The sequence below is a fragment of the Narcine bancroftii genome, chromosome 4 (genome assembly GCF_036971445.1).
Source record: "Narcine bancroftii isolate sNarBan1 chromosome 4, sNarBan1.hap1, whole genome shotgun sequence".
Classification (NCBI taxonomy): Eukaryota; Metazoa; Chordata; class Chondrichthyes; order Torpediniformes; family Narcinidae; genus Narcine; species Narcine bancroftii.
This window is the reverse complement of record NC_091472.1, coordinates 89317203-89340411: the sequence shown is the minus strand read 5'-3', so window position 1 is coordinate 89340411 and position 23209 is coordinate 89317203. Positions and strand designations below refer to the sequence as shown.

Here is a 23209-nt window from a genome sequence, read left to right as displayed (position 1 = left end):
GGTTACAATGAGATCCTTCTAAACTCCAGTGAGTAAAGGCCTAGAGCCATCAAATGTTCCCTGAGATCATTCTTATAAAAACACAAATGCTGGAAGAATTCAGCAGGTCTTGCAGCATCGATAGGGGGTAAAAAGATATAACTGTTTTGGGCTTGAGCCTTTCTTCAAGGTATGGATGCTATGAAAGCATTTCTGTTTTTACTACAATCACAGCATCTGTAGACTTTCATGTTTCATATCATTCTCATAAACCTCCTGGAATGCCTGGTCCTCCTTTCTTGGATATGATGCCAAAAACTCCAAATGTGATCTGATAATTACCTTGTAAAGCCTATGTATTGCATCCTTTCTTTTGTATTCTAATCCTTCTGAAAAGAATGTTAACATCGCATTTGCCTTCCTTACCACCAACACTACCTGTATGTTGGCTCTTAGGGAATCCTCCACTTGGACTCCCAGTTCCCTTAGGCACTCTGAATTCTCTCCCCATTTAGAAAATAGTCTATTCCTTCAAAAAAAGTGCATGATCATACACTTCCCTGCACTGTTGCATGGAGTTTTTTTAAATTCCAGCATCAGTATTAGTCTGCAATAACTAGGGCATTTTATAAATACATTTTTAATCATTGATATTTTCTGTGAACATATGGCTGCATTGACATAAAATTAATTGCTGTTGTGAACAAAACTTGTATGTAAAATTATTGTCCAGTGTGTAACAAAATTTGTTTTAAAAATGGCTTTTTATTGCTGGAGTAGAATATTTCTGATGGGATGGCTGTGGCTTAGTTGAGTGTTGAAATTTTAAAATTTATTTAAATCTGTTCCAGAGACTTGGTAGAAAATTCTAGCTGACAGTCCATTGTAATGACAGAAATATTAAATGGTCTTCCTTATTTCAGCCCAACCCTAATCTCCTGGTTTTGTTTTTAAATCAAAATCTGGTCAATTCTCAGGTTTTTCAAGGTGGAGATTTTGATCCCTCAGCATCAGTTGATGATAAAAACAATCTGGTGAATGGTCAGAGTTAACTACAGTTGTACCAATCAAGACAAAAGGCTTTCTGAAATTTGAAGCTTAAAACTTTACAGAAACCAAGCCCTTCTAGTCTGTGCTGAACTATTCTGCCTGGTCCAACTGACCTGCACCCAGTCCATTACCTCCATACCCCTCCCATCCACATGCGTGTCCAAATTCTTCTTAAATGTTAAAATTGAGCCTGCATTCACCATTTCAGCTGGCAGCTCATTCCATGCTCCCACCCACCACTCTCTGTGAAGTTCCCTGTCATGTTTGCCCCTAAACATTTTCCCTTTCTCACTTAACTCATGTCCTCTGGTTTGTATCTCACCTACCATCAGTGGAAAAAGCCTATCTACATTCACTAATACCTCTGTCAAATCTCCCCTCATTTTTCTATGCTCCAGGGAATAAAGTCCTAACCTGTTTAACATTTCCCTGTAACTCTGTTCCTAAAGTCCAGCCAACATCCTAGTAAATTTTCTCTACACTCTTTCAATCTTATTGATATCTTTCCTGTAGTAAGGTGACCAAAACTGCATACAAATACTCCACCAATGTCTTGTACAACTTTACCATAACATGCCAGCTCCTATACTCACAACTTGGATTTATGAAGGCCAACCCTATCTGCCTGTGACTCCACTTTCAGGAAATTGTGTATCTATATTCCCAGATCCCTCTGTTCTACTGTACTTCTCAGTGCTCTGCCACTTACACTATATGCCATATCTTGATTTTTCCTTCCAAAATGCAGCACCTCACTAATCTGCATTAAATTCCACCTGCATTTTTAGCCCATTTTCCAGCTGGTACAGATCCCTGTACAAGCTTTGAAAGCTTTCCTCACTGTCTGCAGCCTCTAATCTTTTATTTGCAAACTTGCTGATCCAATTAACCACATTATCATCCAGATCATTGATATAGGTGACAAACTGTGATTCCAGCACTAATACCTGAGACATACTAGTGGATGATTGCTTCCCAGTCTGTGAAGCAATTATCCACTACCACTCTCTGGCTTTTCCCATGTAGTCCATGTTAAATCCAGTTTGCAACCACATGAACACTAAGTGTCTGAACCTTCTTGACTAATTTCCCATGTGGAACCTTGTCAACAGCTTTGGTAAACCATGCACCAAACCATGTGGCCGATCTATAATCCACCCGGCTATCCAAATACATGTATATTTCTTAGGACACCTTCCAATCATTCACCAGCTACTGACATCAGGCTCACAGGTTTTTAATTTCTTGGGTCACTTTTGGGGCCCCTTTTTTTAAACAATGGGACAACATGAGCCACCCTCTAATCCTCTAGCACCTCACCTGTGACAATTTTAAATATTTCTGCCAGAGCTCCTGTAATTTCTACCCTAGCCTCCCTCAAGGTCTGAGGGAACATCTTGTCATGCTCTAGGGATTTATTCACCCCTCTTTGCTTTAAGACTCCCTCGTCTTTAATCTGTATAGGTTCCATGGCTTCTCTGCTTGTTTCCTGAGTAAATATTGATGCCAAAAAAGTCATTTAAGATCTCTTTTGGCTCCAAACCTAGCTGACCTCTCTGAGCTTTAAGGGGATAATTTTGTCCCTTTCCTTTTGCTCTTTATCTGTCTGTAGAAACCCTTCGGATTTTCCTTCACATTGATTGCCAAAACAACCACATGGCTTTTAGCCCTCCTGATTTCCTTTTTTTCTTGCATATTTTATACTCCACAAGTACCTCATTTTCTCCTTGTTACCTTTTTCCTGCTATACACCTCTTTCAACCAGATCCCCAGTTTCCTTCTAAAACCAAAGTTCCCTTTGCCTTTAATCCTGACTGGAACATTAACTCTGTACTCTCAAAATTTTGCCTTTTGAGAAGGCCTTCCACTTATCAAACACATCCTTCCCAGAAAACAACTTGTTTCAATCAAAGCTTTCTAGATCCTTTCTTATTTCCTCAAAATTGGCCTTTCTCCAATTTAGGATCTCAGCCTGAGGGCCAGACCTATCCTTTCCATAATTAACTTGAAACTGATGCCATTATAATCACTAGATGCAAAATGTTTCCCTGACATTTACTTCTGTCACCTGTCCTGTCTCATTCTCTATAGGAGATCCAATATTGCACTCTCTAGTTCAGGGGTTCCCAACCTTTTTGTTCCTCTGTACCCCTTGGACATTTTTATAGGTTCCCATGTACCCCTAAAAATTAAGGATTTAAAAAAAAAACAACATTGTGCAATCTGACTGCAGATTACAACACTTGTACAGTAGTGGTTATTCTCTCAGATCCAATGTACCCCCTGAAAAGTGCAAATGTACCACGGGGGGGGGGGGGGGGGGGGTACATATACCCCAGATTGGGAACCCCTGCTCTAGTTGGTACCTTTTTATGATTTAAAAAAAAAACTTTCCCCAAACACATTTGACAAACTTCAAGCCATCCAGCCCTTTTACAGTATGGGAGTCCCAGTCAATATGTAGAAAGTTTAAAATCTCCTACTATCACATCTTTGTTTCCTGCAGCTCTCTGTTAGCTCTCCACAGATTTGCTCCTCTGATTCTTGCTGTCTATTGGGTGGTCTGTAATGCACCACCACACGGGTGGTCATACCTATCCTATTCCTCAGCTCCACTCAATTGTCCTCAGTAGACGATCCCCCTGGTATGTCCTGTCTGAGCACAGTTGTGGGGGTGGGGGGGGTGGTGGTGACAGCTGTGGGGTAGTAATGGACAGGCAGGAGGGGTGGATAGCAGGGGCTAGAAGCAAGGTGGTCGGGTGCATTGTTGCGGACAGTCTGAAGTTCAGTTTAGACTGCAGGATGACTACAGAAATGTCTAGAGCTGCTGCAGGAAAAATTCGGGATGGCAATTGGTTTTTAATTCACTCCTGGAACTTTTTACACAGCCAGCATTGCAGGAATTTTTTGAGAAATTCCCATTATGAAGCAGATGTCATCTACTGAAAAGTGCTGGTTTTTGGAGGTTGCTGGTGTTTAGGAATCCTGGATAAAAGGTTAGGCACCTGTACTGCAAATTTGGCTTCTGCAATGTCTTGTGCAATTTGACCATAACATCCCAACTCCTATACTCAATACTGATTTTATGAAGGCCAATATGCCAAAAGCTCTTTACAACTCTATCCATCTGTGATGCCATTTTCAAGGAATTGTGTGTCTGTATTCCCAGATCCCTCTGTTCTACTATACATCTCAGGGCCCTACCATTTACTGTGTATGTCCTTTCTTGGTTTGACCTTCCAAAATGCAACACCTCACACTTGTCTGCATTAAATTTCATCTGCTATTTTTCAGCCCACTTTTCTAGCTGGTTCTGATCCCTCTGCAAGCTTTGAACACCTTTGCTGTCCACAGTGCTGCCAATCTTAGTGTCATCTGCAAACTTGCTGATCCAATTTACAACATTTGTCATCCATAATGATCTGGATGATAACAACAATGGTCCCAGCATCTATCCCTGAGGCACACCACTAGTCACAGTCCACCAGTCTGAGAAGCAATCATCCACCAGCCATTGTTCACTACTTCACCATGAATGCCTAGCATCAGAACCTTTCTGACTAACTTTCCATGTGGGACCTCGTCAAAGGCCTTATTAAAGTCCACGTAGACAACATTCACAGCCTTTCCTTTGTAAACATTCTTGGTAACCACCTCAAAAAAAATCTACAAGATGAGTTAAACACAACCTACCATACATAAAGCCATGTTGACTATCCCTAATCAGTTCCTGGCTAGCCAAATAATTGTATATCCGATCTCTTAGAGGATCTTCCATAATTTTCCCACTATTGATGTCAGGATCACCGACCTATACTAACAGATGAAGTAGTCTGACATAGTGTTCCTTACTATCCACTTTCTACACGAGGAGCAAGTTCCTGCCCTGGCAGTCATTCCCACAATCTACTGAAATAGTAAAGAAGTTAAATGAAAATTGTTTATCGACTCCCCTTGCACAATTATTTTGTGCTGAGATCAGGATATTGCTTATAAAAGTACAAATTAGGAACATGGGTATGCTGTTCAGCTCAACATGCCTACTCTGATTAAAAAGAAAAATCATGGGTGATCTAATTGTATGCTTAGCTTTGCAGTCCTGCTTACTAAGTGACATTTTAACCTTATCAAATGTACATCTACCTCTGCCTGAAAGAGTGCTGTCATCAAGAAAATCTAATGCTTCATGCCTTCTATTTAAACAGTGATTCTTCATTCTAAATTCTCCAAGAGGAACTATCCTCTTCATGTCCATCTTATCAAGACCCAGCAATATCTTGGTTTGATCAAGTTTATAATTCTTCTAAACTAGCTGGTACCAGCTCATCCTATCCAAACTTTCCTGGAAGGTGACCTGCCCATTCTATTATTAATTTGAAGTTCCTGCACAGCTGTTTTAATTGACCATCCCTTCACCTGTAACTTTTTCCTTGTTTAAGTTTCTTAAAAGTTCAGATTGTCAGAGTGCATACATGACATCTCAAAACCCTGGAATTTTTTTCCCCATGGGCCACAGAATTTTTGTTGGAAATGCAGTAAAAACTAATAAAAATATGCATTTAAGAGAAAAATGTAAACAAAAAGAAATGCAAGCAAACTGTAGTCTAGAAAATATTCAATTCTAAATGAGCAAAGTAAGAGTCATTGAGTTAGCCTGAGTTTGTTTAGGAGTCTGACAGCGGAGAGGTAGCAACTGTTGGTGAACCTGGTGGTACAAGTCTTGTGCCACTTGCACCTCTTTCCTGATGGCATCAGTAAGAACTAAGCATGCTGTGGGTGGTGTGGATTCTTGATGATTGCTGCTGCTTTTTGATAGCAGCATTCCTGTAGATTTTCTTGATGAGGGAGAGTTTTACCTGTGACGAACTGGGCTGGGTCCACCATCTTTTGCAAGGATTTTCACTAAGAGGTAGAGGTACCCCTATTTCCAGACTATGATGCAACTGGTCAGCATACTTTCCACTACACATTTGTAGAAGTTGGTGTCTTGGGTAAACTTATACCTCTTATTTTGTTTGTTTTAGATTGGTCACAGTGTTTGAGCTACCAAAAGAAAACAGACACCCACACACCGAGAGCAGTTCAGTTTACTAAATCTAAAGTTGAATTCACACTACAATATGCAAGCCCTTCCCAATTATACTTATCAACGCCTGGACTGGTCCCAACTACCGAAGCGAGGCAATGACTGCACACTTGTAATAGGTTGTTGGGGTGCCTGTAGCAGCTTCTCTACCTCCCTTGACCGGGATGTTAGCTGGACTCTTGAAGTTCTTCTTGCTGAGAGATGTTGCCACCTCTTGGAGAGTCTCAAACTTCAGCAGTGGGACCATGGCTTATATTACCCAAAAGTTGTTTACTTCAGATCTTGTCTCTTTAATTATCTTCAAGGGTCTTCTGACAGTCTGAGACCAACAAAAGAAAACTGCATCTCTGGGCCTCATGGTGGAAGTTGGATAATGTCTACTGATTCATATGCATCCCTGGGCCCCATAGTGTAAATTAGATAATGTCTTCTGATTCAAAAAAAACAAGCAGGTTCTCAGCCTTGCAGCTGCAGAAGTAAAAAAACACAGTTTAAATCTTTCATTACAGTTGGCCAAGATTTTTTTTGTCATAACAAACCTCCCCAAATGCCTGGGAAAATAGAGATGCTGATGTGCTTTCTTCAGTGACATTTGTGTTGGGTCCAGAAAGGTCCTGTGAAATGGTAACCTGCAGGAATTTAGATTTGCTCGCATGCTTCACTGCTGATTTCCCTCTCCTTTCTCCCCCCCCCCCCCCCCCCCCCCGATGATCACTGGGTTGTCTACCTCTGCTTTTCCCCTCCTGAAGGCCACAGTCAACTCCCTTGATGTTGGTGACATTGAGTGCGAGCTTGTTAGTGCACCATTTGGCCAAATTTTCAGTCTCTTCTGTATGCAGATTCATCACCCCCTTTTATACAACCCACTCGTGGTATTGTCAGCAAATTTGTAAATAGTGTTATTGTTGTACCAAGCCAAACAGTCATGGGTGTAAAATGCGTAGAGCAGAGGATTAAGAATGCAGTCCTGTGGTGCTCCAGTCCTGATTGTGGAGGAGATATTCTTGCAAATATTCACTGATTGTGGTTTGGAGGTGAGGAAATCAAGGATCCAATTGTACAATGGGGTATTGAGGCCTAGGTTTACTGATCAGTTTTGAGGGGATTATGGTGTTGAATGCCGAACTACAGTCAGTGAAGCGCATACTGATGTATGCACCTTTGCTGTCCAGGTGTTCCAGGACTGCTTTTAGAGCCAGTGGGATGGCATCTGCTGTAGACCTTTTGCTGTGGTATGCAAATTAGAACAGATCTATATCTGTGCTTCCATAGCTCCCACTAGTGGAAACATTTTGGTCTTTCCTGGTTCCCACAATGCAACTGTGCCTACTGTTGTCTGTTAACCAGCCAGTCCTCTCTCATTATACATCTGCCTGTTTCCTTTTATCCATCCCAGTGACTTCCAAGAATTCAATGAATGGGTCAATCACTATTTCCCTTTCCTGCAGATTTTACCTGATTATCTTGAATTTTTTAAAGTGCTCTGATGAAACATCTTTCACAATTGCTGACATTTTATCTAAATACAAATGTTAAGTGAATTGACTGTGTCTTGCATTTTTGCACATTGAATCTTCTCTGAATCTAGGAGTTACAATGTTGCTTTTTAAGGTTGGGCCAACAGTGCCCAACAGTTTTATAGTACAATTATCATGATGGCAATTTCCTTGCTTTTTTTTACCTTTCCAATGCATGATTTGCAACCATTTCTAATATGTTGCTTTTACTCCTGATGCAAATTACCTTTTTTTTATTCATCAACACCCCAAAAATTCCCACATTCTTTGTACATAATCAAATCTCACTTGGCTCTTGTTTCTATAGATGTGCTTATTTCTTTATCTATCATTATCTTGTACTCTAAATATTCCTTTAATGTTCTAATTATTTGTTATTAATAATCTGGAATTTGGCCAAGTATTGTCATCAGCCTAGAGAAATGGGAAGGTTGCAACCAGTTTTTCATTGCCAGAATGATTTTCCTTGTTGAATATCCTTAGTGCCCTTAATCTTTCCCACATTTCATTTCTTGTGAGCATTGATTGTCTATTTCAAAAGATTGGATATCAATTTTGGCTCTTATCCATAACTCATCTCTGTGCTAGGCACAGCTTGATTCAATTTAAAGTAGTGCATAAGAGTACATTTTTCTAAAGTTAAAGCTTGATTAAATCTACTCAGAAATCAACGCAATGCATGATAAATGTAAAAGATTTGAAGTCTCTTTGATACATATGTTTTGCTTTTTGTCCCAATTTAACAGAATATTGGACAGCTATTTTCAGCCATTTTTAGGAATGAACTACAACAATGTCTGTTGCTTGCAATGTTTGGCTTCTCCAGTAATGTAAAAGTACATTTCATTTCTAACCAAAAACAGGTTTTAGCATTTACTACATTACTGGCTAGAAGAGGAACATTGCTTAAATGGAAAGAGAACTTTCCACTCACCCATAAACATGGTTACTGGATTGTATGTCCTTTCTAAATATGGGAAAAAAAATAAGACATAATGTTAGGAAGATTAAGATCTGTTTTGATGAGACTTGGGGTTCATTTATATCTTCATTATTGGAATGATCAAGGTGCTGGGATGCAGTAAATGTGCATGTTTCGTCTGATCTCTGGAGGCCATTGCTCAATTTCAAGTCTACTTGAATAATGGTTGGTGAATGGGGTTAGATCTTTATATCAGCCTTTTTTCTTATTTTTACTAGTTACTGTTTAGATTGGAATAGGAGTCCATGTATTATTGTTTATCAATCCAAATGTATATTTTAAATGGACTTGTGTATGATAAAACTCAAATAATTTTAAATGAAAAAACATTGATTGTAATTATTAATTGTCACATATTATGACTGATTCTGAGTTTGTTCCTAGTATTGTGAGCCCAGAGGACCCCAAAACCCAGCAGCAATAGATATTCCCCAAGACAAATGGTTACTTAAACAAAACTTGCTTTTAATTATCTTTAAACATGAAAATAAAATCAGACTTGTCACTATTGACTTACTTAACCCCGTTCTAATTTTAAGCGCACGTGTATGTAATGTGTGTGCAAGTTCAGAAAAGTTCTTTGGTTCACAGTCCAATCTCACTTCTCATTCCTCCAAGTTCACTGGTTGCAGGCAATTCTTGTACTATGCACAGAATTTAACATTTATAAAGTTCACCAGGCTTTGGTGCTTGAAAGGTAAATGTTTACTGCTCACGAAGGTTCTTGTCTGTTTTCAAGAGATTTGTTGTTCCAGGACATCCACAACTGATTTCCTTTTAATCAGCCACTCCAGTGTCTTGCTGACGAAACTTGTCCCTTCAGGGTTCTCCAGATGATATCTGCTTTCTTTCAGGTCACTACAGAGTTTTTTTGTTTCCCTTATTTCAAGTGAAACATTAGACAGCCAGTCCTCTCCTCTTGTATGAACCACAAGGGCTTTGACCAGGCTGAACTAAGAACTCACAACCCATCTTCAAAATGGGGTTTGTCCACGAACTTTCCAGCTTGTCCTGTTCCAGTCCCAGCTACTGTTGCTGGCTGTAACAATGTAGAAATGGTCTTGGTCTGCAAAACCATATGACCCTCTTAGAACAACAAGCTCCCCTCTAGACAGAAGGCGGCTCCGACATACTCCTTCATCTGTTGCCTTTTTGTAAACAACAATACATTAGTGAAGTCTCTTGGGCACTCACCAAAGCTCTTACAAAAACTATTGGCCCTGACATGTCTAGCATGGGGCAGAGCTCCAATATTTTAAATCTGTTTTAAAAGCGTTTGTATGTGACCTACTCGAACAAACCTTTCCCAATTTATCTCCAAAAAACATATCTATATATTCTGTCACACCAGACATGTACATGATCATCAGTACATGTTAAAATGCAGTGATATTTTTAGATTTTGAAAGTGAAAGCAGCAGTGAATCGCTATAGATTAAATTATCTATAGAGGAAATTGAGGGAGAAGTGTTGGCGAGTGGAGAATTATTTTTTCATTAGCAGGTAGCAGTTTAATAAAATGTTTTTATAAAACAAGTTATGAATCACACTGCTTTGATAGACAAATAAGTATACTATTGAAAAGTGAGTTTAGCTTGCTGAAAAAATACTGGTACTGTGGTTAAAGAATGTGATATTTCCATTGATTTAACATCCTTCAGTAGAAATTGCAGTAGCACTTGAGTTTACTTGAAAGGTTACTGTATTTTGATAACTTGTATATTTAATAATGTCCTTTGGGAAAAGTTTATTGAACTCGCAACTATTTTTACATTCCAGACTACTAGCTATTCTTTGGTCAAGTTTTTTTAAAAACAGAATTTTTCACTTTTAAGCCTGGTTTCTGCTTTGCTAACGTTACCTTATTCAATTTGGGACAAATATTGACCTGAAGACTAGGAAAGGTTCTTGTATAAATAGACTGAAGCTCATTGTTTTCCCCCATTTGCATCTTAAGCTAAGTTGCTGTGTTTTTAAACAGATGAGTCTGATATTCAAGAATTTCCAATGAATTCCAATGACGTACCCATGAAAGAAGCCAGGCCAATCCAGGTAGTATTGGCACATGAAGATGATCATCATTTTGATCTGGATGAAGCATCTTTGGAGCGAATTCTATTACAAGAGCATATTCGGGACTTGAATGTTGTGGTTGTCTCAGTGGCGGGCGCATTTCGTAAAGGCAAATCATTTTTGTTGGATTTCATGCTGCGATACATGTATAATCAGGTAAGAGTCTGTCCTACAATTTTATAATTGTTATATTGAGTCAAGTTATTTTGAAGTGTGAATTTTTAAAGCTGTTGGCAAAACCAAACTACTATATTTAATCACCCTTTGGGTAGATGTCTGTAAAATTTTGGTTTGAAGGCAGTAGATGAAGCTAATTCAGTTGCAAATTGTGGAATTAGTGCCACAGACTCCAAACTTTGAATTCATGGCTTTCTTAAAGTTTACTGTTCTAGCTGTCTTCAGGGGTAACCTAGGGTACTTGACTTTATTTTGAATTGCTTTTTCACTCATTTTCTTGTAGGATCCCCTTTGTACCCTGAATCTTTCCAATGTCATTTCTTGTTAGTATTGATTCTAACTGTTATTTAAATATTTGTTCCCAGACATTGTGTACTTGATAATCAGGCTTGGACATGTAAATAAGCTTTTGTTTTAAAAAAAACCTCTGGCTATTTAGAATGTCCTTGGTCTTGGAGAGCTAGAAAAAAACTTTTTTGCAAAGTATAACCTCTGAAGATTTCCAAGCTTGTACAAGTCATTTAATTGCTAGTTGAAGTGGGATAAAGACTATAATTACAAGGAAAATTAAAATATTATTACTTTGTACAAGAATGCTGTCCAAATGCTATCTTAACAAATATGTATATTAGGATTTCCTTGAACTACTCTCTGAAGTACATTGGCCAACTTTTGGAAGAGATGTTGGTGAGATGCTGATTTTTTTTTTAATTATTTAGCTTAACCTAATTCTAGATTGCTGTTTTTAAATGCCTTTTTTTTTAGATGATTAGTTTTGCTAGGAACAGAAAAATGTAATAAATAACTTGACTATTTCCATATTTAACTGTTTAAGATATTTGTTTGATATTTTCTAACATTTAACAAGAATGCTTTAAAAACTCCATTACTTCAAGTAGAGATTTGAGATGCTCTTAAGAATGGCTAGGACAAAAAATATTGCATATATAACCCCAATGTTCTTTTCCTTGACAATTGTTTCTCCTTAAGGCAAACTACTGTTTCTATAAATTGTGCAGACTTTTTAAAACTTTATTACTCAATATTTTTTCACTAGTTTTCTATTAGAATAGGGGTCCTGAAAACTTGTCAGAAATCATATTTGAGTGGAGGAGTCATGTGATGGAGTAGAGGCTGGTAGGGTAAAACCAGCCCTCTCCAGAAAAAAACTCAAGAAAAGACAAAGTTTAACAAATATAACATTTAAGAAATAAAAGTTGCAGAGAAGAGAAAGAAGATGGCACCCAAGAAGGAAAAAGTAAAAGCAACGGGGGGGAAAATGTCACTGGAAAAGAAAGAAGGCCTTACCTGCACAAAGGAACAGGGAACCGTGGTGGTGAAGAATGCCCGTTCTCCGAGGTTGGTGTTGGCCCTGCGGAATTGTTAACCCCCCACCCCCCACCCCCCCCACCCCGGACCGGTGGACTGCAAAAATGGCTCTCTGAGCAAAACAAAAGTGCGATTATATGGAGGAGGTACCACCCAAGAGAGAAGGAATATTCATATTATTTGAGTAGGCATAAAACATACTCAAGGATTAATGTTTTTGTTGTCGACCCATAGTCAAGGGAGAGTTAGGAAAACTGAATATAAAGCTAGATTACTATCTGATCATTCACCCTTGTTATTAACAATAGAACTGGAGGACATCCCACCAAAATCATATTAATGGAGGTTAAACTCCATACTACTTAAAAGGCAGGAATTTGGAGAGTTTATTGAATGCCAAATTAAAACATATTTTAAAATAAACACGAAATCAGTGAAAGACAAATTTATATTGTGGGACGCAATGAAAGCCTTCATTAGAGGGCAGATGATAACTTGTGTAACTAAGATTAAAAAAAAAGACTACAATTGGGAAATAGAGCAGTTGGAAAGGGAGATGGTAAGTACAGAAAAGGAACTAGTAAAAAGGGATGATATAACGAAAAGGAGAGAATTGGCGGACAAAAAAAAACCGAAACATTACAAAAGTACATGGTGGAGAAGAACATAATGAAAATAAAACAAAAGTATTAAGAGCTAGGAGAAAAAAAACACATAAAATATTAGCCTGGCAACTTAAAACTGAACAAGCTAAAAGAACTATATTGGCATTAAGGAAAAAGGACAAACAAATCACATATAATCCAATAGAGATTAATGAGAACTTTAAGGAATTTTATGAACAATTATACCAAACTGAGAACGAGGGGAAAGATGATAAAATAGAAGAGTTTTTAGCTAAAATTGAACTGCTGAAATTGCAAGAAGAGGAACAAAACAAACTGATAAAACCATTGAAGTAGAGGAAGTACAGGATATGTTAAAAAAGCTGCCGAACAATAAAATGCCTGGAGAGGATGGATTCCCAATAGAATTCTATAAAACATTTAAAGAGTTATTAATTCTTCCTCTCCTGGAAGTAATGAACCAGATAGAAGAAACACAAAACTTGCCAGATTCATGTAAGACAGCAATAATTACAGTAATACCAAAGACTGAGAAGGATCCATTAACACCAGCATCACATTGACCAATATCTCTATTTAACTCAGATTATAAAATAATAGCAAAATTATTAGTATACAGATTGGCCGATTGTGTACCAAAAATAATAAAACAAGATCAAACTGGATTTATTAAGAAAAGACGAACAGCAGATAATGTCTGTAAACTTGTTAATCTAATTCATGCAGTTCAAGGAAATAAGAAACCAATAGTGGCTGTTGCTTTAGACGGAGAAAAAGCCTTTGACAGAGTAGAATAGAAAAATTTATTTAAAGTATTACAGAGATTCAATCTACCAGAAAAATATATTAATTGGATTAAAGCATTGTATAATGGACCGTTGGTGAAGGTAACAGTAAATGGATATGTATCGAACCAATTTAAATAAAGTAGGTCAACTAGACAGGGATGTCCATTATCACCCTCATTGTTCACCTTAGCAATAGAACCACTGGCAGAACTGATAAGAATAGAAAATAAAATAAAAGGGATAAAAATAAAGGAGAAGGAGTATAAAATCAGCTTATTTGGAGATGACATCATAGTATACCTAACAGAACCAGAGGTATCAGTAAAAGAATTACATAAGAAATTGAGGGAGTATGGAGAAATATCGGGGTACAAGATCAATGCAAATAAAAGTGAAGTGATGCCAATGAGTAATGCAGATTTAAAAAAGAATCACCATTTAAATGGCAAACACAAGCAATCCGATACCTAGGTATCAGGTTAGATAATAACTTAAGCCACCTGTACAAACTAAATTATCAGCCACTAATAAAGAAATTGTAGGAAGACTTAGAACATTGGAAAGAATTACCGCTATGTTGATAGGGAGGGTAAATTGCATTAAAATGAATGTTTTCCCAAGGATACAATACTTATTTCAATAGTTGCCAATTCCCTTAACAGAGAAATTTTTTAATGAACTAAAGAGAATAATAAGGAAATTCTTGTGAAAAGGGGGGAAAACCTAGGGTAGTGTTGGATAAATTAACAGAGGTGTAGCCAAGGTGGTTTACAGTTACCAAACTTTAAAAATTATTATAGAGCTGCACAATTAAGGTATTTATCAAATTTTTACCAGACAAGGGAAAAACCAGACTTGACTAAGATATAACTAAATAAAATAGGGGAAAAGGTATCGGAACATATACTTTTATAAGTGGGATGAAAAGCTGGTGCAATATAGAAGCTGACCAGTATTTCATCATTTACTTAATATATGGAAGAAGATCCACTTAGAAAGGAAAAAAAAATGAATTACCAAATACCAATATTGTTATTGACACAAAACCCACTCATCCCTTTTACAATAGATAACCTTTCCTTTAGACTAGAGAATGGGAGAGAAAAGGAATCAAAAGAATAGAAAATTGTTTTTTTGGGAAATAATTTATTAACATTTGAACAGTTGAAGGACAAATATGGAATAACTCATGGTACTATGTTTGCATATCATCAACTGAAAGCTTATTTAAAGGATAAATTGGGAAACAGACTGATATTGCCAGAAGGAAGCAGCTTTGAATAAGTGATTACAGACACAATGATAATTAAAAGATTTATAATGAACATGTACATTAAGCTGCAAGATGAGGAAAATGATGAAATAAGCTACTATAAACCTAAACAAAAGTGGGAAAAGGATTAAAACATAAAGATAAAAAATGAAGCATGGGAAAATTTGTGTTCTAGAACTATGAAGAATACAATAAACACAAGGTTACGCATGATACAGTATAATTGGTTACATAGGTTATATATCACGCCTCAAAAGTTAAAAGAATGGGATCCAACATTATCAGATAGATGTAAGTAGGAAATGGGAACAACAGTACATGCAATTTGGGCATGTACGAAAGTGAAAATATTTTGGGAAGATCTAAATCAGATATTAAATAAAATCACAAAATATAACATACCAAAAAATCCAGAGATCTTTTTTCTAAGTAACATAAGTAAAGAATTAGGCCTCAAATTGGATAAAGCGCAAAAAAGATTTATTATGATAGCCTTAGCAGCAGCAAAAAAATGTATAATGTCAACTTGGAAAATGAAAGAGAGCCTGAGAATACAGCAATGGTACATGGAAATGAATAAATGTATTCCATTGGGGAAAAAAAACCATATAATTTAAAATAAAATCACATTATTTGAACAAATTTGGGAACATAACAGAGAGGGCTTGCCTCGGACCTCCACCCCCTAAAATGATAAGAAAACAAAATGACTTGATCCAGTGTATAAGTAGATGACACATTTTTCTTGTTTATTTTTCATTGTGTGAAGACACTGTTTCATGGTTTTATTGTATTGAGTATGTTGAATTTTTATTGGTTTTGGAGGGGGGTGGGAAGGGGGGGAAAAAGGGAGAAAATGAGAAACGTTTGTATACACTTTGGTTGATATGGTTCACAGTGTGAAAAATAAAAAATTACTTTAAAAAAAAATCATATTTGAGCCAGAGGTCATATTTGGACATTTGTTTGCTTTTGCAAGGACACTACTGCTTTTACATTTGAAGGACTGGAGTTGGAGCTTTTGATCACTTGAACTATATCTCACAAAATAAATGGACTTGTTCTTGAGTACCATGTACTTCTGCTTTTACTTCCATAACATACTATGACATTCACGTTGAAAGCACTTTTCAGATTTGACTGCCCTTTGGGTAACTTGTTTAATGATAACCAATTTGTTATAAATGTGATTTTATTTTGTAAATTATTATCCTATATTGAATGCATACCTGAGATTCCTTTTGAAGTGTCCATTTGAAAATTGCTTATTGTATTAAGATTTCCTACTGCCACTTCCCTACCATCATGTAAAGATGCCATGAACACATTGTGCTTATTATGACTAATTGGATCAAAATATCAGTACCTCGAGTTGAGGTAAAATGTTGATTTGTACTGGAGCATGGTTGACCTTTGTCCTCCTGAAATTCAACCTCTATTTTGTCTTCTCCACGTTGAGACTCTGGTTGTGGTTTCTCACGCCTTTTTACGAGCCTTTCAACCTCCTTTCTGTAATGCAACTGCTTGTTGCTGATGAGGATATCTACTGTTGTATCATCTGCAAATTTGATGATTCTGTTGGAATAGAATCTGGCAGTGCAGTTGTGAGTCAGCAGCATGAACAATAGCAGGCTGGGCATACAGCCTTGGAGTCCACCAGTATTCTGCATGGGGGCCTGAGATTTTGCTGTCAACCTGGCAGACTGTGGTCCTTCCACCAAGAAGTCCAGAATCCAATTGCAGTGGGTATGTTGAGTCCCAGCAAGAACAATTTATCCACCAGCCTCTGAGGGATAATCATGTGGAGCACTGAGGTCAATGAACAATAGTCTTTCACTTGAGGCATCGTTCTCCAAGTGAGTCAGGATGAAGTGGACAGTTGGCAAATTGGAAAGGTCTAATGATGCTGGAAGCTGTGCTTTGATACATTCTGTCACCATTGATGCACTATTTGATGCATTATTTAATGTTCTTCATGACTGTAGATGTCAGTGCCACTGGGCAGTAGTTATTTAAAAGGTTCAAATTCCTTTCTTGATCACTTAATAATACATCAAAAATGTAATATGTGATCTACTATTGTCAGCCATAAGGCAAACAGTTGCCAAGAGCATTCCCCAGCACCCTAACAATAGGAGAATAGGGAAGCAAGAGAGTTCCTCCAGAGATGCTGAGTGTGTGGTTTCATCTCCAGTGCTCCTGCAACCTCTGCAGCCATACAGACTCCAGTTCAAACCATTGGCAACCTGAGCTCCAGATATACAGTAAACCTCCAATACGATCAGGAAGCCCTCAGCACCCACTTGAATCCCAGTTCTGCTATGTGGTCCCTTGAGGTATTCTCCTACAGCCAGGTGTGAGTCCTTCGACCACAAGTCACCAACAGTCTGTTTGTCCTTCAGCCACTGAACCCCTCGCTGCTCCTCTGCCATGGTCACTTTCCTGTAGGGTTATCTCCTATGTTTTTCCTTAACAGGAGTTTTCTCCCAGTTTCAGGTGCCCTGCACCAGTTTGCTGATCTCCCATTGTCTGCAAACCATCATGGTCTGCTGCCCAGCATAGGCCCTGCCATCTTGGGTACAGACCCCAAGGTTTAGAATTTAAAAATAAAAAAACACCATCTCCTTTAAAAGGCCATTTAAAGCCTATTTGGAGCTATTGGCATTCAGAACAAGCCAAACGACCCTGCAGTTAGTGCAGCACTATCTCTCTACTCTTCCAGGTTTGAGCCAGTTCCAGTTATAGCAGCACTGGTTACTGTCACTTCCATCATCCACTGGGATGATGGTAGCTGTTCTGTGGACTGCCTCAGGGCTGCATTAGACCTTCAGCACCTGACCAGGTATGTTATCTGGATCTGTTGCTTTGTGTGGGTTCACCCTGGATGGCATCTTCCTCACAGTCGTAGCTGTGCAGGGTGCCTGTTCTTCAGGGGAGGTCAGGCTTTCTTTATCACCTTGTTTTGGTCTATGAAGAGCTTTCTTGTGTCAAGAATCTTTTGCTATGAAAGCAAATAACTTCTAACAGCTTCTGCAAGATTGTGAAATATACATGCTGCTTTGTTTCTTGAGAGCAAAACGTACAAGTAGGAATGGATTTTATGGGCCTTTGGTGCTCACAAACTTTTTGATCTTGGCCTTGGATATCCTTAATGGGATGTATATACTCTGGCAAGAATTGAAGGGTCACAAATGAAGTTTTTAATTTCCATCCCAAAATTGATAGTGTAGCAAGAAATGCAGTGAATAAAGCCCAACAGAAGTTGTCTGTCAGCTGAACCAACAGAACTGTTTAATGGAATCCACAGGAGTTTAAATAGTTGGCATGCTATCACAATCACCTAACCTCTGAAGTTTCGTGCCTCTTGAGTTCTTTGTGCCCCTCAGCCACTGGGAACTCCTGATCCTGCAGGGGCCTGCAACTACAGATGCTGGTTTGATAATGGAGTGGTGCAGTTCCACATAACCCCAAACCCCCACCAGAGATCACACTGCAGTCTCACCTATACAGCTAAAACAGGCTGGCAGGAGCCCCTGCACTGGGGGCATGCCATCTGTACCAGTTGATCTAGGTCCACATGTGCCAGGTTAAGGCAATCAACTGAAATAATTTCTTGCCTGCCTCCAATGTCTATAACAAAATTGACACCATCATTCCATATCACCTTGAAAGGAATTTCATCTGTTGCAACAGATTCCTGTGAGCATCCTTGCACTGGATACATAAAGGAGGTCCTTGAGTTTGGGCGGAATATATGAAGTTGTAGACCCATGCTGGGTGGCTGGGATAGGTGCCAGTGTACCCACCTTCTCCCTTGAGTGTGAGTACTGAAGTGAGAGATTCCTGCTGCCCATGTGCTGTGGAATGAAATCCTCTGAGATTGGTAGGGGGCTCTGCAAATCAATTCTGCAGATGGCATAGCTATATGTTCTGTGTGGTAAGGATGCCTAAAAGTACCCAAGGCAGTTCATCTATCCAATCTTGTTCCTTAAGATGTGTCATGAGAGCCATTTTCATATGACAGTGAAAGAGTTCCACTGAGTCATTGGACTGGGGATGATAGGCTGTCAACCTAGGCAGTTGCGCAGCAACTGTTGTGATTGTGGATAGCCCGAATGTTAACTGAACTCCTCTGTCAAAGGAAATATGTATGGGTAGTCTGAAATGCGCTATCTGATTGGTGATGAGGGCTCTCACTCAGGCTGAGTCAGAGGTGTCGGAGAGCAAGACATCTTCTGGCCATCTTGTGAACCTATTTACTATTGTGAAGAGGTGAGTAGTGCCCTTGGATGGGTCAACGGGTTAACTGTATCTTTGTGGATGTGAACAAACCTGTAGTTGGGCTTTGGTGTGGGACTGAAGTTTTGAGTTCTGGCATTGGATATATGTCCTTGCCCAAGTGCCAACTTGTGCAGGCTGTGCCACATGAATTTGCCCACCACGAAGCTAATCAAAGAGTGAGCCAAATTGTATGGCGTCAAACACCTTATGTCGCCACACAGCAGGTACAATGGACCTTAGTTGGTCAGTGGATAAATCACAAAGTAAGGAGACATTTGCTGGACCAAAACGCATGTCCTCTAATTTCAGTCCCAATATGACAGTGCAATACACAGCCATCTTTTCATCTTCCTGCTGAACTGCTGCCAAAGCCATGTAGTCTATAACGTGAAAGGAGGGAAGAGATGGTGATGCGGGATAGCGTGTCGGTGACTGGATTGTTCTTCCCGGCGATGTTTTATTGTAGTCGTAAACTCTGAAATGTAGGAGATTTGTCATTGTCATGCTGCCCTGTTGCGTCTGGAAAGGCCAAAAATGCATAAGAGCAGGACTGATGGTTTCATACCTGTCATTGATTGTAGGCTGGCTTAATAAATTGAAAGTACGCCCCGCAGTGGCTTGGTCCAGTAATGCAATGACATACTTCATTACATCAGCGGTAATCTGGCATAGATAGAACTGGGCCTTGGCCTGCTCAAATCAGACCTGTGGCTGCGATGTCCAAAATAATTGTGTTCTGTGTATCCATAGTGAGGCTCAAAATGCCAGTATAGTGAATATAGCACAACAGAAGTTCTCTGTGTGCTGAATCAACAGAACTGTTTATTGGAATCTTCGCAGTAGTTTAAATTAAAATTAGTGTGATATCAGTCACCTGACCTCTGAAGTTGCATGGCTCTGAGTTCTTTTTGCTCCCTGTCCACTGGGAACTCCTGATCCTGCGGAACCTGCAACTACAGATGTCAATTTGATAATGGAATGGTGCAGTTTGCCACAATGGCATCTTATCCTGAAGCCATCATTACCAGTTCCATTCAAAAGAAACCACCTCTCACATTTACACTAGCTGTCTTGTTTCAATTAGCTCGGTCCTTCTAATTTCCTATAGGAGTAAGTATATCTTGACGACCTCCTTGGTGTGAGTTTCATGCCCTGGTTAGATCTAATGAATTTGCAAAATCAGAAATCTAAGGCATGCACTGTATATTTTTGGTATGCAAACCAAAATTGTATAATACTTCATGTAGCTCTTCACAAGGCATATAAAATTGCAGTTGTACTTTTTTTTTGCAATAGAGCATTATACATTTGTCTTCCTGATTGTTTGTTCAACCTGCAGATTACCTTCCTGCATTAAAGCAGCCTAGCAAGTAAAGTCGTGTAGCACTGAGCACAATTTGTTTACTCTTGAGTTCAGACTGGTCTCCCTTTACTGGTCTCCCTTTACTGGTCTCCCTTTACTGGTCTCCCTTTACTGGTCTCCCTTTACTGGTCTCCCTTTACTGGTCTCCCTTTACTGGTCTCCCTTTACTGGTCTCCCTTTACTGGTCTCCCTTTACTGGTCTCCCTTTACTGGTCTCCCTTTACTGGTCTCCCTTTACTGGTCTCCCTTTACTGGTCTCCCTTTACTGGTCTCCCTTTACTGGTCTCCCTTTACTGGTCTCCCTTTACTGGTCTCCCTTTACTGGTCTCCCTTTACTGGTCTCCCTTTACTGGTCTCCCTTTACTGGTCTCCCTTTACTGGTCTCCCTTTACTGGTCTCCCTTTACTGGTCTCCCTTTACTGGTCTCCCTTTACTGGTCTCCCTTTACTGGTCTCCCTTTACTGGTCTCCCTTTACTGGTCTCCCTTTACTGGTCTCCCTTTACTGGTCTCCCTTTACTGGTCTCCCTTTACTGGTCTCCCTTTACTGGTCTCCCTTTACTGGTCTCCCTTTACTGGTCTCCCTTTACTGGTCTCCCTTTACTGGTCTCCCTTTACTGGTCTCCCTTTACTGGTCTCCCTTTACTGGTCTCCCTTTACTGGTCTCCCTTTACTGGTCTCCCTTTACTGGTCTCCCTTTACTGGTCTCCCTTTACTGGTCTCCCTTTACTGGTCTCCCTTTACTGGTCTCCCTTTACTGGTCTCCCTTTACTGGTCTCCCTTTACTGGTCTCCCTTTACTGGTCTCCCTTTACTGGTCTCCCTTTACTGGTCTCCCTTTACTGGTCTCCCTTTACTGGTCTCCCTTTACTGGTCTCCCTTTACTGGTCTCCCTTTACTGGTCTCCCTTTACTGGTCTCCCTTTACTGGTCTCCCTTTACTGGTCTCCCTTTACTGGTCTCCCTTTACTGGTCTCCCTTTACTGGTCTCCCTTTACTGGTCTCCCTTTACTGGTCTCCCTTTACTGGTCTCCCTTTACTGGTCTCCCTTTACTGGTCTCCCTTTACTGGTCTCCCTTTACTGGTCTCCCTTTACTGGTCTCCCTTTACTGGTCTCCCTTTACTGGTCTCCCTTTACTGGTCTCCCTTTACTGGTCTCCCTTTACTGGTCTCCCTTTACTGGTCTCCCTTTACTGGTCTCCCTTTACTGGTCTCCCTTTACTGGTCTCCCTTTACTGGTCTCCCTTTACTGGTCTCCCTTTACTGGTCTCCCTTTACTGGTCTCCCTTTACTGGTCTCCCTTTACTGGTCTCCCTTTACTGGTCTCCCTTTACTGGTCTCCCTTTACTGGTCTCCCTTTACTGGTCTCCCTTTACTGGTCTCCCTTTACTGGTCTCCCTTTACTGGTCTCCCTTTACTGGTCTCCCTTTACTGGTCTCCCTTTACTGGTCTCCCTTTACTGGTCTCCCTTTACTGGTCTCCCTTTACTGGTCTCCCTTTACTGGTCTCCCTTTACTGGTCTCCCTTTACTGGTCTCCCTTTACTGGTCTCCCTTTACTGGTCTCCCTTTACTGGTCTCCCTTTACTGGTCTCCCTTTACTGGTCTCCCTTTACTGGTCTCCCTTTACTGGTCTCCCTTTACTGGTCTCCCTTTACTGGTCTCCCTTTACTGGTCTCCCTTTACTGGTCTCCCTTTACTGGTCTCCCTTTACTGGTCTCCCTTTACTGGTCTCCCTTTACTGGTCTCCCTTTACTGGTCTCCCTTTACTGGTCTCCCTTTACTGGTCTCCCTTTACTGGTCTCCCTTTACTGGTCTCCCTTTACTGGTCTCCCTTTACTGGTCTCCCTTTACTGGTCTCCCTTTACTGGTCTCCCTTTACTGGTCTCCCTTTACTGGTCTCCCTTTACTGGTCTCCCTTTACTGGTCTCCCTTTACTGGTCTCCCTTTACTGGTCTCCCTTTACTGGTCTCCCTTTACTGGTCTCCCTTTACTGGTCTCCCTTTACTGGTCTCCCTTTACTGGTCTCCCTTTACTGGTCTCCCTTTACTGGTCTCCCTTTACTGGTCTCCCTTTACTGGTCTCCCTTTACTGGTCTCCCTTTACTGGTCTCCCTTTACTGGTCTCCCTTTACTGGTCTCCCTTTACTGGTCTCCCTTTACTGGTCTCCCTTTACTGGTCTCCCTTTACTGGTCTCCCTTTACTGGTCTCCCTTTACTGGTCTCCCTTTACTGGTCTCCCTTTACTGGTCTCCCTTTACTGGTCTCCCTTTACTGGTCTCCCTTTACTGGTCTCCCTTTACTGGTCTCCCTTTACTGGTCTCCCTTTACTGGTCTCCCTTTACTGGTCTCCCTTTACTGGTCTCCCTTTACTGGTCTCCCTTTACTGGTCTCCCTTTACTGGTCTCCCTTTACTGGTCTCCCTTTACTGGTCTCCCTTTACTGGTCTCCCTTTACTGGTCTCCCTTTACTGGTCTCCCTTTACTGGTCTCCCTTTACTGGTCTCCCTTTACTGGTCTCCCTTTACTGGTCTCCCTTTACTGGTCTCCCTTTACTGGTCTCCCTTTACTGGTCTCCCTTTACTGGTCTCCCTTTACTGGTCTCCCTTTACTGGTCTCCCTTTACTGGTCTCCCTTTACTGGTCTCCCTTTACTGGTCTCCCTTTACTGGTCTCCCTTTACTGGTCTCCCTT

The 23209-nt window shown here is 40.0% G+C and overlaps 1 protein-coding gene across 6 annotated transcripts in view; it reads left to right on the top strand.

Moving 5' to 3' along the window:
- The window catches only part of atl2 (atlastin GTPase 2), a 95593-nt gene that overhangs the window by 20521 nt on the left and 51863 nt on the right, over window positions 1–23209 (top strand). For all 6 annotated transcript variants that reach the window (XM_069931898.1, XM_069931901.1, XM_069931902.1 and 3 more), the window contains exon 2: window positions 10596–10843. In XM_069931898.1, coding sequence (XP_069787999.1) covers window positions 10596–10843 — 248 coding nt within the window. The remainder of the gene's footprint in view (window positions 1–10595; window positions 10844–23209) is intronic.